The sequence below is a fragment of the Ailuropoda melanoleuca genome, chromosome 6 (genome assembly GCF_002007445.2).
Source record: "Ailuropoda melanoleuca isolate Jingjing chromosome 6, ASM200744v2, whole genome shotgun sequence".
In the NCBI taxonomy this organism is placed as follows: domain Eukaryota; kingdom Metazoa; phylum Chordata; class Mammalia; order Carnivora; family Ursidae; genus Ailuropoda; species Ailuropoda melanoleuca.
In genome coordinates, this window is record NC_048223.1 from 99,685,314 (window position 1) to 99,699,853 (window position 14,540).

The 14,540-nt window shown below is 54.4% G+C and overlaps 1 protein-coding gene across 1 annotated transcript in view; it reads right to left on the bottom strand.

The window, feature by feature from the left end:
• The window catches only part of CRTAC1 (cartilage acidic protein 1), a 144,118-nt gene that overhangs the window by 41,682 nt on the left and 87,896 nt on the right, over nt 1–14,540 (bottom strand). The window contains exons 4-5 of the mRNA XM_011221980.3: nt 6,889–7,025; nt 1,711–1,867 (exon numbers count right to left, since the gene is read on the bottom strand). Coding sequence (XP_011220282.2) covers nt 1,711–1,867; nt 6,889–7,025 — 294 coding nt within the window. The remainder of the gene's footprint in view (nt 1–1,710; nt 1,868–6,888; nt 7,026–14,540) is intronic.

Sequence of the window (14,540 nt, forward strand, 5' to 3'; positions counted from 1 at the left end):
GAAGTCTGCAGAGCTGCTCTAACGTGTCCTCTGGGCACGCCAGCTGCCCTGGCCGGCCTGCACGCTGCACAGAAACTGCTGTCCCTTCCTTGAGCTGCCCCGTCCTTCCAGCACAGCCTGGCACAGTTGGCTACTGCTTCCAGCCCCATCCGTCCTCCTCAGCTGTCTCCTCTTGGTCCCCTCCTGCCCCCAACTTGGTTCCCACCAGCCCCTCTGCCAGCCCAGCCAGCGTGAACAATGTCCCCTTCATGCTCAAACCCAGCCGCAACCTCCCGAATCCTTTTATTCTGTGTAGAAGCCTCTCTCCCAGACCTTGCCTCCCTCCTGCTCATCATTTTCAAGTGCTTCATCTCCCCAGCCCACTCTCCTTCTCCTGCAGATCAAGGCACTTAATTGCCAAGCCAGCCCAATGCACAGAACTGGGAACTATTCAGAAAAATTGACTGTACAAATCTAGGCTGAAGCTCCTGCATGTTTATTCCTTCTCCCAGGAAAGCATGGTTTATTACTGACACTCAGCCAGAAAGGCTGCACGTTCACGTGCAGAGCTCTCGAGCACTTTGATGGGGCTGGAGCTGTGCAAACTATTTTACTGTCTAGCCATTTGTTCCCACAAACTTTGTCAGACAGGTCAACATCAATCTCCCCGTTTCACCGAGGTGGAAAGTTGGCTAGAGAAAGGCACCATAAACTCAGGAGAGACTGTGACAACCCTTTCTAGGTAGGGCTTTGAGAATGTGCTACCCCCCAGGTGTACGGAGGCAGGGGCATGGCCCAAATGACACCCCACCAAACATCCTTCCAGCCCCAGGATTTGGATTCGGGTGGGCTGCCCGTTTGGAAGTCTGTAGTGCAAGCTGGGATGGATATATCGGGAAGGTCAACCAGCAAGAGGATCTTTCTGTCCAAATGACAGGATCAGGGTGAGGGAGGCTGAAGTTTACGTGAGACGTTGTTGTGCACAGCTCTGGCTTCCTGATTTTTGGCATCCAAAACAGGAACTGGATTGCTCTGCCATCAGCACTCTATTGGCAGATTATCAGAGTTTAGTCAGCAGCCGTGCTAGAATTAGAAAAACAGCCTTCCCTAGAAAGATCTCCCTGTCAGAGACTCTGACAATAGGTCCCCCATCCAGAGAGGTGTGGGGGGAGCATGGCTTCAAAAAAAGGGCTGGAGAGGTTTTGGAATAAGAACACAATTCTTTGAGCTCCATTATCCGAGGCGGGACCCAGCTGAAGCTTAGGGATTTAGCCCTCAATTCCTGGCTGCTTATGTATAAGTAAATAATTTCATCTGCTGTTTGGCAATAAAGAATGCTTTAAATCTCTACCGTTGTGATTTGTCAGTTTTCTCCTACAGAACCTGTTCGCCCATCATTTGGGTTACAGCAGGGAATGGGGCAAGAGGCTCCAGGGAGAGGATGAAGTTAGTGTTCTCATCCTATGTCCCACGTCCCCCAGGGAGTCCCCCAAAGCCCACGCCTGCCAGGTATCTCCCCAAGTCTTGGAGAGGCAGTGCTGGACGAGCTGCGTGTGGGCGGCGGGATGGAATAAAGCCTTCATCCTCCCCTCCCCAGGGACACAAGCCCACCCTCTCCTGTGGACTCTGACGAACCAGACTCAGCTTTGCAGGGCCCAGCCCCCAGCCCCAGACCTCGGACCCTTCCCACTCACAGCACCCCAGCCGGCGCCCCAGCACCACTCTGCCTACCTGTGTATTTGCTGACCCCAGCCTCAGCAGCCACATCTCTGAGCGCCAGGATGCCCTGGGAGAGGTCACTGGCCTCGGGGTCCATTTCAATGAGGGCATCAGGGCCCACGTTACCATAGGCGTAATTGGCGATGTAGATAGAGTAGCGTCCAGAGCCCTGAGGAGGAAGGGAAGGAGGGTGGGTGAGCAGGCCCCTGTGCACTCGTCATGGTCTGTTTCCCGGAAAGGCTCTCCCCCTCCTCGCGCAGGACCATAGGTCTTGCGTGGGTCTGCTTCCTCTCCCTGGGTCTGGTGTGCAGGGCCTTGCGCGGCCCAACTCCAGAAGCGCTTTCCCCTGAGGCTGCAGGCTGCACAACACCCCCCCGGAGTCCTACAACAAAGCAGCCCTGCTTCTCCTTCTATCCTGTTCCAGAAGAACACATCCCTCCCTCTCCCCCACAACCACCTTTTTATAGACAATTTTCTAATGCGCCTCTCTCCAGCTGAGCTCTCTCCAGCTGCCAGCCAGGGTAGCTGCTCAATAAATATTTGCTGATTGATCTATCTCCCAATTCCCATTGTTCTCAGTCTCTCTCTCTCCCATTCAAGCTCACTCCAGCCAAGATGACAAGCAAATTCCAGAGTCCTCTCCCTCCCCACCTCCCACCCTGGATTCCCTGGATTCCACTATTTTGGTGGCACAGGAGCCTCGGATAGGCAGGGGTCCTCCTTCCATTCCCTCTGCTTTCCCACATTACCAGAAAGAAATCGTGTATTGCTTCTGCCTTTGTAACACTGTCTCAAATATTTTTTTCCTTTGCATCCAGGAGAAGCCCTGGGCACCAGCTCCTCGGTGCTATCGTCGTTGTCTGCTCTAGTCCAAAACCCGGCTGACGAACGGTTCTTTTCTATTAGAACTGTGTCACTTCTTTCAATGGATGCTTCCTTTCCCTCAAGAGAGCCACCTGTTTTCTGCATTCGAACAGTTTTCCAGCTTTCCTCATACCCTTCTCATCATGTCCCTCCAATTAATCAGAAAGTAGATTATTTCTTGAGCTCCAACTACCTGCAACGCGCTCTGCTATAATGTCCCGAAGACAACGTCTTTGTCCTCCGTTTGCTCACAGGCTCGTTTAAAGGCAAGTGAGAAACGCAGAACAACCCGAGAGGAAGAGCTGGGTTCCAGGCAACCCTCTCTTCCCGGCCTTGGCCCGCTCGGCTGGCTTCTATTTCTTCCCCAGCGGCTCCATAAGCCGAACCCCATCCCACCTACCAATCGCTGGCTTTATCCCTTCTCTGGGAACGTTTTCTTTGGGGGGGGGGCTGATGACGAGTTACTTTTCTTTGGGGGGGGGCTGATGACTCTGACTGACTGGTGGGTGAGGCCAACGGAGCAGCTCACGGTCTCCTGATGGGGAAGCTGACATGGCAACGACACAATTCTATATGATTAAGAGAATATGTAACTATCCTGGAAATAAAATTTTTAAAAAATGTTAACTATACTGGAATTAAAGATTTTTTTTAAAAAGAGAGAGAGAATATCTACAGCATTTCCTGGTGTACAGAAAGGGGCTCCCCGAGGAAGGAGCACTGAACCAGGGGGAGTTCAGAAAAGGTTTTCTAAGAGGAGTCTCAGCCAGGTGAAGTGTAGAGGAAAGAGCCTTCCAGGCAGAGATGATACAGAGAATGATGTATGTAGGGAAACCACAAGCAGTTCGTTCAGTGTTGCGGGAATAGAAAATGCAAGGCAGGGCGTGGGGGGGGCTGGAGCTGGAGAAGGACGAGGCAAAGATACTCCCTAAAGACGTCGACGCCCCCTTCTCTTTCAGGTATCTGAGGCTCCCTCCTGCCACCTGGGAGACTAGGTGCTCCCTGGCCCAGCAGCATTGGTGTCATCTGGGAGCAGGTTGGAAATACAGACTCAGTGACCCTGTCCCCTCCGCCAGACCTGCTCAATCAGAGTCTGCATTTTCACAAGACCCCCATGTGATCCCCGCGCAAAACCCAAGTTCGAGATGCAAGGCTTTACAGCATGGCTTCATGACTAGGGGAGAACTCTGGGAGGCACCCGCCCGTCGCAGGAGCTCGGCATGTGTGTGTGGAATGATTGGATGAAGACTGAATGAATGGCGGCAAAGGGACAAGTGTGCCACCCCGGTGCCCCATGCCTGACCCCACCAGCTGTTAGCAATCCCCGCAACAAATGGGCAATTAAGCCCCAATGAACTGAAAGGCACTCTGCTGGAAATCAGGATGTTTGTAAAATTCCATTATACCTAGTTCCTTTCTTCATTGGTGGGGATGATACAAGTTGACAAACATAGATGTGTTTCAGTTGCAGAGGACTGCAGAAATTCGCCACAAGTGGCCTTGACTACAGTCACTCTGGGGCAGTAAGGTGGTTGCAGAGATGAGCCCGGGAAGAGGCTCCCCAGGGCAGTGGGCTCACCCCTCAGCCTACATCAGAATCACCTGGAGCGCTTGCTTAACCCTAGATGATGGGTCTCCTCCGCGGAGTTTCTGATTTGGGAGCCCTGGAGTGGGGCCCGAGAGTTTGCATCTCAAACAAGTTCGCAGGTGAAGCTGATGCTGTTACGCCAGGAGCCACGCCTGGAGAGCCACCGGTCTAGGGATATTAGCCCGGTCCCCGCCCGGGCTCTGCCCCTACGTGGCTTTGTCCTTGGGCAGGTTCCTCACCCCCTTCGGCTGCATCTCCTCCTTTGTTAAAGGGGAATCCTATTCCCCCTGCTTCCTGGCAGGGTTGTTGAGAAGATGAAATGAGACAACACATGTGAAAGGTCTCCGAAAGATAAAAATGCTATATAAACATGAGGCATAATCATTATCGATCAGGGAGCGCTTCTTGTAAGAGATCGGCTTTGAGCTGGATGCGGAAAGGTGGGTGAGTGATGAGGCGGCTGCCGACAAAGGGCAGGCAAGTGTGCCAGGTGAGGGGCCTCGAGGGGTGAGGGCCTCTGGGGAGAGGATGGGAAGGGCACATGGTAGGGTTGAGACCTTTACCTGTGAGACAGCTCTCAAACTGAGGCTGCGCCAGGGTCACCTGCAGGGCTAGTTCAAACCCAGATTTCTGCCCCCCTTCCCCACCCCGTGGGTTCAGACTCAGTAGGTCTGGAGGGTGGATTGGGGGTTGGGCCTGAGAATCTGCATTTCTGACAATGCTGATGTTGCTGGTCTGGAGACTGCACTTTGGGAGCAGGCTGACTAAAAGGCGCCAGGTGGGGGCTGTGGGGCTGAGGAAGGAGTAGGGTGAACGCTGTAATACAACCTGTGGTTAGAAATTTGTGGCTGTTACCAGTTCACCCAGGGGTAGGGTAGCCGTAGGATAGAAAGGCATCTGATTCGTTCTCAAGCAGGTAGGGCTGAATTCCTGGCTTTGCCTGCCATTTAACTCTGTGACCAAGGTCAAGTTGCTTAATTGCTGGAAGCCTTAGTTTCCATATCTGTAAAATGGGGATAATGACAGCATGTACCTCATAGCCTGTTGTGAAGACTCAGTAAGACAATGCGTACAAACCACTGAGCCCGGGGCTTGGCACGTTGCTAGTTCATTATGGTTAGCTGTCATTATTGTTAAGATTGCTTTTGTGTTTCCTACACCATATCTCTCTGTTTCCAGAGTGTCCGTGACCTTGCCCTACTCTTCCCCTCCACAGTTCTCAGGCCCCAGGGATTGCTGGGGTACCAGTGGCAGCTGGACACAGAAAGCAGCCCTGCTCCTGGTGGCAGCCCGACTGCAGGGTTTTTTCCTAGTTCCCTGAGGCTGGGGCTGAGCAAGCTACTAAGTGCCTGCCTATGGTGCCCCGTGCCAAAGCTTTTTTTTTTTTTTTTTGCATTTCGCGCGTGGCGCCTTTGTCCTGTGGTTAAACGCGTGGGCGTGCAGATGACCTTGTTGGGACAAAGAGTGCATCTCTTTGTGATTAACCTTCAGGCCCCGCCACCAGCTCAGAGATGATTCCCACCTTGGTCCAGTGTGGGAAGCCTTGGTTCAGCAGGAGGGAGGCAGGAAGCAGGAGCCTGGGAAGAGGCTCCCAGCAGTGGCCAGGCCTGGCACCCCCAGACCCTTCTCACTCTTTGGGGCTGCTCACAGAGCCACCACCACCTCCTTCCCTCCCACCAGGCAGGAGTCCAGGTGGCAAAGATTCAGGTCAGGGCTAAATGTGGCTTCACAGCCCAGCTTGGCTTCTTTTCCCAGCACCACCTTGTTAAGAAATAAATATTTATACCTGGCACCTGCCTTCTCCCAAGGCCTAGAGGCCCCTGCTGTGAAGATTCACGCTGAATCCCCAATCCCCTCACTGCCTTCTCAATCCTGAAATGAGCCGGGCCCCTTGCCCCTGCCTCCAGAATGGAAGGTAGGCAGCAGCTGGGTCCCTGATTTACTGATGACTGTCTCTAAAGCCAAGGAAGGGGCAGCAGGGGAGCAGGTGACAGGAGGGCTAAATCACCTCCACGGCAAGCCTCTGGCTCTGGCTGGGGCTGCGGGGGCGCAAGCCAGGGCTGGGGCCACCCCACAGGGCAGGGGGCTGCAGCTGCTCCTGCCCCTCCCCCTTGGCCTTTCCTCCCTACCTGCTTTGGGTTGGCACCTGTGGTAGGGGGCGCTAGCAGGCACGAACGCCGTGACAGAGCTCCTGCTGAAGTCGAGTACTTGCACGCTCAGGTCACCCTCCGCTCACCCACTCACGAACCTCTTTGTCATGCCTTCATCGTTCCACAGGTATTTTCAGGGAGAGCCCTACGGCTCGATGCCTGGCACATAGTAAGCACTTAATAAATATTGGTTGAATAAATGAGCACCAGGTTTAGAGCTAGAAGAGTCTGATTCATGTCCTAGTCACACCGCCAATCTATTTTGGGTCCTCGGGCAAGTCACTGCTCCAAGCTGGGCCTTGGTGCCCTCCTCTGCCCAAAGGACAGGATGATGACAGCCCTGACCAGTTTCCTCGCTGGTTGCTGGGAGAGCCTCAAGGGAGAACTGTAACTCACCTTGCGAGCCTTGTTAGTATTTAGCCCCTACTATGTGCAAGGCACTGTGGGAGCTGCCGCAATGGTGCGGCTTTGGGCTCTGCCCTGGACAGTCACATTTCGTTGGGACATGCCTGCCTGTTGGCTCCCCTCCGGGCTCTCACATCACTGCCGTACCCCCCTCTTCTCCCCCCCATGCGCCCCTGAACTCACCGTCCTGTCCACACAGGCCACGGAGCGCCCGGCAAAGAGGCTGGCCACACCGCGGGCCACGTTGACCTCATCACTGAGGATGTCTTCCCACCGGTTGTTGCGGAACTTGAACAACTTGTCCGTGTACGTGGCCACCCCTGGGGAGAGGAGGAAGGGAGGCTGGTGGATGACGGGCCAGTGTGCAGGTATGTTTCGGGCACCTGTCACAGGTGGTCGGGGCCACAGGTGGATGGGTCACCTGCGGCAAGGGGAGCTCTCCCCACAGCGCTCACTCAAGAGGTGAGGCTCTGTCCGTCTGCGGGCGCTCAGGTATTTTCAGTTGAAAGAAGAGCCTGGCTTATGAAAATGGCCAGTGCAGCCTCAGGAGCCACAGAAGAAATGTTACTATTGCCGTGTGTCTGAGGTGACCCGCAACAGCTGGATTCGGCACTGTGCTCCTACGACATGTAGGAGATCTGGGGTTGCTAATATTTCAGCAAACTCAACCCAGAACGTCTCTTTCTCCAGGGCCTGCTTCCTATATTCTCTGTTGGAGCACAGGGCCTCATTCAGGTCTCAGAAGAGATGATCCTGGTTGGTGGGGGGGCTGTAAGTCCAGATCCAGGAAGTGGCTGGAAGTGGAGCTCTGATGGACCTGTTGCCCACCCCAGGGGAATCCGATGGCAGTAGGGTCAGCATCCAGGTGGGGTGAAGGGGGTGAACAGCCCAGGGAGGCCCTTGAGAGCAGGGGTCTCCACCCCTTTCAGAACCGGATGGAGACTGAGGACCGCCAGCTCCAGGGGTGGCGTGCATGGGCACCACGCAACACGACCCATGTAACTGTAGGGGGCTCTGTGGCCTCCCGGAGCACGTTCACGGCTAAGCTTTATTTTGGGGAAGTGCAAGAACTTCTGGTGGCCTGAGGCTCAAACCCTTCTAAGACCACTTACGCAGAGCTCTCCCCTCCGCCATCACCGCTAGTTTATTTCTTGTTCCTGGGAGCCCCAGGGCATTCGTGTTTTAGGAGGGCTTGGGTTCCACTCTCGAGGATGGCATAGGAGACACAGCAGAGGAGCAGCTGTAGGAAGCCGGGAAGGTGAGCTGCGGGGCGAGTGGCCCTGGGGACAGACCCCTGCACTTGACTCTCTGGCTGGCCCAGGGCAGAGGCCATGACTTAGGGTGAAGGGGGCGGCATGGGGCAGTGGTTAAGATCTTGGGCTTTAGAGTAAACAAGCCCCAGTCCCGGTGTCTGTTCTACCCAGATTCTACTTCTAGGGGATAGCTGTTGACTTTGGTCAAGTTGCTTGGCATCTCTGAGCTTCAGTTTTCCCCCTTGCAAGTGGGACGGCAGTAATAACTACATCCAGTTTACGTGAGGATTGTGTGAGATGACGTGCAGGACAGGCCCAGCACCGGGCCCCCTCGGGGTGGTGGGTATTAGACAGAAGTGCTCATTCCCACGTTACAGATGGGGCACTCTCGAAGGTCCTTTAGGGACCTCAGCTCCGCACTGCAGGCGTCTGGTGAGAGGCAGTGTGGGAAATGGAGGGCTGAGAATCAGGACTGTGGGAGTGGGAGTGTGTGTGTTCGGAGAGGGCAGTTATAAAGGATCCCTCAGGTGGCTCTGCCCAGGAGGGGACAAAAGGCTTTGCTCTCTCCGTGGCCTCCTGTGGAAACCTGCTAAGATCACAGGGACCCAAGGGGGCTGCTGTGTGTTCTGTGGGGTCTGGAGTTGGCCTCAGAGATGCTTGCCAGACACCAGGCAGCCGGCAGTGGGGCAGAGCCGTCCTACCCGGCCTGCCCCTCCCCGAGATTGCAGAGGCCTGTCCGGGGTAGGGAGAGGCCCTTCAGAGCAGAGCAGGACGCAGATCTGGGGTTTGTGCGTGGAGGCTTGGGCTGAGGAGCGGCAGGTGGGGTGGGCACAGAGCTGCTGTGGCCTGCGAGGGAAGCCCGCTGGGGCAACCGACGAGCCGGGTCTGGATGGAAGCACAGGTGCTGGCTCCCGTTAGCTCGGGGCCTTGCTGGCTCTTTATCTTCTCCAGCCTCAGTTTCCTCATCCGGGCATCAGGGTACCAGCTATGCCTCCTCCCTCACATGGGGCTGTGGGAATTACAGGATAAAAAGCACTGAAGCCCCGGCCCAGGGTCGGAATTGCCCACGTGGCCCCGTACCACCCCGGTCCGCAGCACCGCATCACGATCCCTGGGGGCCAGACGTATTTAGAAATTTAGATTTTGTTCTTTCACATTTTAGGAAGGTAACACAGTGCACACACCGTTTATTACATAACACCCTCAGGAGGGATGGGGCAGCACCCTGTAATTAAACACATTAATATTTCTGCAGTAAAATATATGAATATTCACACTAAGTGGGATAAATAAAGCCTATAAATAGCTCGCGTCCTCTCAGGACAGGTTTTGCTATCAATTAATTTTCCCACAAACTTAAAAAAAAGCACTGAGGCTTTCAGAGTGTTTGGGATTTGAGGACTGCAGAGAAGGGACTGTGGGCCTGGACGGCCATGCTCACGGCTGTTCCCGAGGCAGTGGCAGCCTTGTCGTCACTTCCTAATGCTTGGGGGACCTCTGAAGATGGCCCTGCAGGCTTCTGGGTCTCCATCCTCTTTAGATGGTACTTCCAGCTAGTCTAGCCCCCCTGAAATACTGAGGCTAACTTCTAGCACCATGCGGGCCAGGGTGAGAAAGCAGCTGCCAAGAGCTGGGGCTCTGCCGAGCTCGACGGGCACCTCCGCGTTCAGCGGGAGAAATTTCTCATGCCGAGGAGTTCCCGCCTCAGCGAGATGAGAAGAGCACACGGGCCCAGGGTGACTCTGTCCCCCTCTGTTTGCCTCATCACCTCCAACTCCTCCTGTTCCCCCAAGAAAAACATTTCCCAGTGTGTGCTTTATGGAACCCTGGTCTCTGTGAGTTGTCTGTAGGAAAGATTTTGTGATCATCTGAGTTCGGGAAAGACCACACCTTCCACGCCGCCTTGGAGATTCCCAATGGGCATCAGTTTATTAAAACTTTGACAAGTCCTGCAATAAAATACCTGCTTAATCTTATTTAATCCAGCTTGTCCCAAACACAGCTGGCCATGGAAGCTCGCTCTGCAGCTCACCTATTAGCCCCCTGCGGAACTAGCACTGTTCTTAGCCAATTGCCGTGTTAGGGTGCTGCTGTCGGGCCAGGCCCTGGGCTTTGTGGCCAGAGGGGTCAGGGTGCCATGTGCTGTCAGCCTCTCCCCCTGTTCCACCTCCTGGCTTCCAAGCTGACCAGGGACGGCCAGAAGAATAAACTAATTAAGGTAAAACGTGCAGTAGTGATGCAGAGCCTTGTAGATCGTAAATGGGAACGGTGAAATCAATGGCAGCCCCTCTGCAGGCGGAGGCCCGGAGGCCCGGGAGAGGAGAGGCGGGAGCCCGTGATTTAGGAAGAGCAAACGCTCTGGCAGCTGCAACCTGGGTAATTAGGTGTGTCAGGAAGACAGATAAACAGCGGGCAGCGTGGGTCGATGGCCCTGGCGGTCACCACCCAGCACCGGCCCCCCGGCCCGTGTCGGCATGTAATCCTGCCTCCTGGCTCCTTGTAGCTGCGTTCTGCCCTGGGGTCCTGCACCGAGTTGGGGGGCAGCTGCCCAGGAAGAAGAGAGGCTATTTGTTGCAGGAGAGAGGCGCTCTGCTGAGCCCCCTGGGGCAGACTCCAAGAGGACAGAGGCCTAGGAGAAACAGAAGGGGGTTTATGGGCAGGGCAGGGGGCTCTCGGGGCCACAGGCCCTATGAGAGGCGTGTCTGGGGACTCCCATTCCCATCCTGACTTGGGCATCTTGGCATTAATGGAGACTCGAAGGTCTCAGAGGCCAGCAGAACTGCCAGTTGCTGCCAGGCGGCCAGGTGGGAAGGCCCAGTAGGTGAGTCCCAGGGGTCCACCATGCCCTGTGGGTGCCAGGCACAGCAGGGGGCACCGGGAAGGGGGAGTCTTTGTCGCTGATTCAGGGTGCTTATGGTCTGTTCAACAACAGGAGGGACGGGTAGAGGAGATGCCGTGGGACCTCAGTGAAATTAACACTACTTAACATTTCTGCAGCATTTCACATATATTCTCTCATGTGCCAGGCATTTCACACACATTCATTCCTTAACCCTCGCCACAACCACGACCTGGGGACTATTTGCCTGTTCAATTTATAGCTGAAGGACCCGAGGCACAAGAGACAAGGGACCTGGCTAAGACCCCACAGCTAGCAGAGCTCTGAGGGGCAGGACAGGTGATGCGTCCTGGAGAGGCCATGACTCTTCAGGATGGAAGAGGCTACGGTGATGAGGGAGGGCTTCGTGATGGAGGAGGCACCTGAAGGTGGACGCGAAGGGTCAGAGAAACAACAATGGCTCCTGTTTATAGAGCACTTAGTGTGGCCAGGCTCTGCATGAAGCTTCTCTTTTATACCCACCATCTCGCCTAAACCCCACAGCTACCTTGAGAGGTGGTGCAGCCCCATTTTACAGATGGAGAAATTGAGGGGGCAGAGAGGTTGGTCTCTCACCCAGGGTCACAGAGCCGGTAGGTGGTGGAGACAGATTCAAAGCCCGTGCTTCTGAGTGCCACGCTCTGTGGCCTGGGCAGGCGGGGGGTGGGGTGGTGCTCCTGGCAGGCAGGGGGCATAGACAGAGAGGCAGAGGCTACATAGTTTGCCCAGAGAGCAGACTGTGTGGAGGTTGAGGGGAAGAACATGCAGGGCAGGACAGACCCACTAATTACAGGACTGAGGGCAGAAGGGGCCCTCGGTGGTTTCTGATCTGGGGAAGACAGTGTCTCCAGAAGATTAACCTGGCAGTGGAGTGAGGGATGGGCTAGCAAGGGAGAAAAGGGGGTCCCTTCTGGGATGACAGTGGGAGTGGGAGGAAGCATGGGATTGAGAAAGCTGGTGCGGAAGGGCAGGGGGGATTGAGAGGGTATAATGGGTCAGAGTGGGACAGTGACGGAAGCAGGGACACTGGGCCCGCTGGGCAGTGGGAGAAGATTGGCTTCACACTGTTTGCATCTGACAGGGTCACAAAGGGGCTGAGAAGCCATATCCAAGAGGTCACTGGCCACGAAGGATAGTAGCTTGCAGAGCAGTGAGTCTGGAGTGGGGGTGGAGGGGAAAGAACGTGTCCCAGGAGCAGCCGCATTCAGGTGTAGGAGGAAGAAGGGGCAGACGTGGACGAATCATCCGCCAAAGGGAAAGGCTCTGCACCGAGGGCAGCAGTGTCAATCAGGCAAATGGCCCTCAATTCACCATCCCGTCATCCCCACACCAAGCTCTGCCTCCAGAAGGTAACTTGGAGCCACTGGAAGGGTGAGTTTGGGTCATAAAGGGCTCTTCCTAAGAATCACTGGCCTGGGTGCCTCTTTCCCCACCACCTTGGGGAGATGACCAAACTTGCAGTCTGATACAGGTGGCAAAGAGAAGAGTGAGCAAGTGTGTGTGGCAGGGAAGAGGGCTCTGCCTCCAAACTCCTTCATAAGGCAAAGAGATTACTGCCAAACAGCAGGGTTAAAGAGGGAGCCAGCAACATCCCTGGCCTAGGTTGACCTTGGGCAAGTCACAAACTTGTCCTTTTCTTATTTGTAAAATGGAATCATGAGATGGTTACCTATTCATCAGGCTGTTGTGAGAATTAAATCCTATAATGTATGTGAAGCATTTAGAACAATATCTGGCACAAGATAAGTTCAATAAATAATAAACAGTATCATCATCCTCACCACCACCATCACCATCATCACGACCACCATCACTACCCTCCCCATCACGACCACCATCACCACCACGATCATACAGGGAATGACAAGGCATGACCCCGGCAGGTCCTCAATGAGCCACATCCCAGAAAGCAGCTGTATAAACTGATACGGAGTTTAAAACGCTTTATAAGACTTAGTCAACGGAAAGCCAGCAAAGCAGCGATGGCCCCAGGGGAAGAAAGAACTGATTCAGGCAAAGGACATTTTAATAAAGAAGGAAGCTAGACTCCCCCTGACCCTGATATAATTTCTGACCCAAGTCTTCCTCCTTCCATCGCAGGGTTAAGGGGGAAGTCTCACCAACCCCCGCGAGGTGCTTCACTCACCTTAGCTCATTGAGCCATCTCCAGAGTGTCAGGAAGACAGGTGCGGCATCTTACAGAGAGAAACCGGGGCTCAAAGGGGTAGGTCATCTGCCTGAGTCGGCACAGCTAGTGGCAAGCCGAGCTTTAAACTGTGGTCTGACTGCGAAGTGTCCCCCACCCCATGCTGTATTAAAGAGCTGGCGTGGAGGCTGTGGAGGGCAGCCTAGTCTCTGGCTCCTAAGGAAGTTTGTGCTGTGTGAGGACTGAGAAAATGGCCTTTGGAGCCCCATACGGTCTATGGTGCTGCGTTGACAACCTTGTCCTTTCTCATGGGCCCACAAGTGAAAGAGGCCCCGTGGGGATGGGGGAGGGAGTCTGAGCAGGTCATGAGCTTGTCTTCCAAATGCGGTCAGGCTGGGGGAGCTGAAGATCGGAGCGTCGTATCCCAGGAAACCATGGCTGGGACCAAGCAAGACCTGGAAGCCAGCTAGGAGAGAAGGTGGAGACTCAGCACCGTGTAGCTCAGGCTTCCGCAGACACAGGGAGTCAAGGACGTTCCATAAAAGTGCGGATTCTGGTCTGGTCGGTTTGGAGTCAGGCCTGAGATTCTGCATTTTGAAGCGCTTCTAGCTGTTGCCAATGCTGCTGGCAGAGCACACTTTGAGGAGCAAGATGCAGAGGGTCTGGGTGTAGCCGGACCTGGTCTGGGCGAGGGGGCTGCCGGACCAGGGGTGCGCTCTCAAGAGCAGACGGCTCATCTGTCATGTGGGCAGAAGCTGGAAGGGCAACTTGCCCCCTACTGCCTTTCTTTTTGGCACAGGACTGACACTTCCTCTCTGACAGGGTACAGAAGCCCCTGCCGATGGCCCTAAGATGACACAGAGCCCAGAAGGCCATCGGAGAAAAGAGTGATAAATCTGAGTTCATAAAAATAAAAATTTTCTGCATTGCAACACCCACGGTGAGCAAAGACAAAACACAAATGACAAAGAAGAGGCAACTATTTGCAACATGCGTTACAGACAGAGGGCTAATTTCCCTAATTTATAAAGAGGTGTTACAAATCAATAAGAAAAAGGCCAATAATCAATAGAAAAACCGTGCAAAAGCAATCAGCAGACAAGAGATTCGAATATATAAAAATGTGCTCAGCCTCACTCGTTTTGAGAAAAATGAAAATTAAGACTACACTTAGGTTCCAATTTTTTCCTGTCAGATCGGCAAATATTAAAAAAAAATGATGGCGCAGCGTGTCGATGAGAGTGTTGGGAGACACTCACTTGCATCAGAGCCGATGGAAATGTCGTAAGTACTGTCAGTGTGAAGGGCCATTTGGCAACGCCTATCAAATCCGCGCACGTGTGTTCTTCTGACCCAGCAGTTCCCTTCTACACACGCCCCTGCAGATACACCTGCAATTGTGGACACCGGCCTGGGGGGCAAGCTGATTCATTTGCTGGCAGTGCTGGTAGGAGCAGAAGATGGCAAGCCGTCTCACTGCTCGTTAACAGAGGAGCAGTTGGGGAACAGCAGAGCAACACCATGGAGTACTACACAGCCATCCGAAGAACGAGCCGGC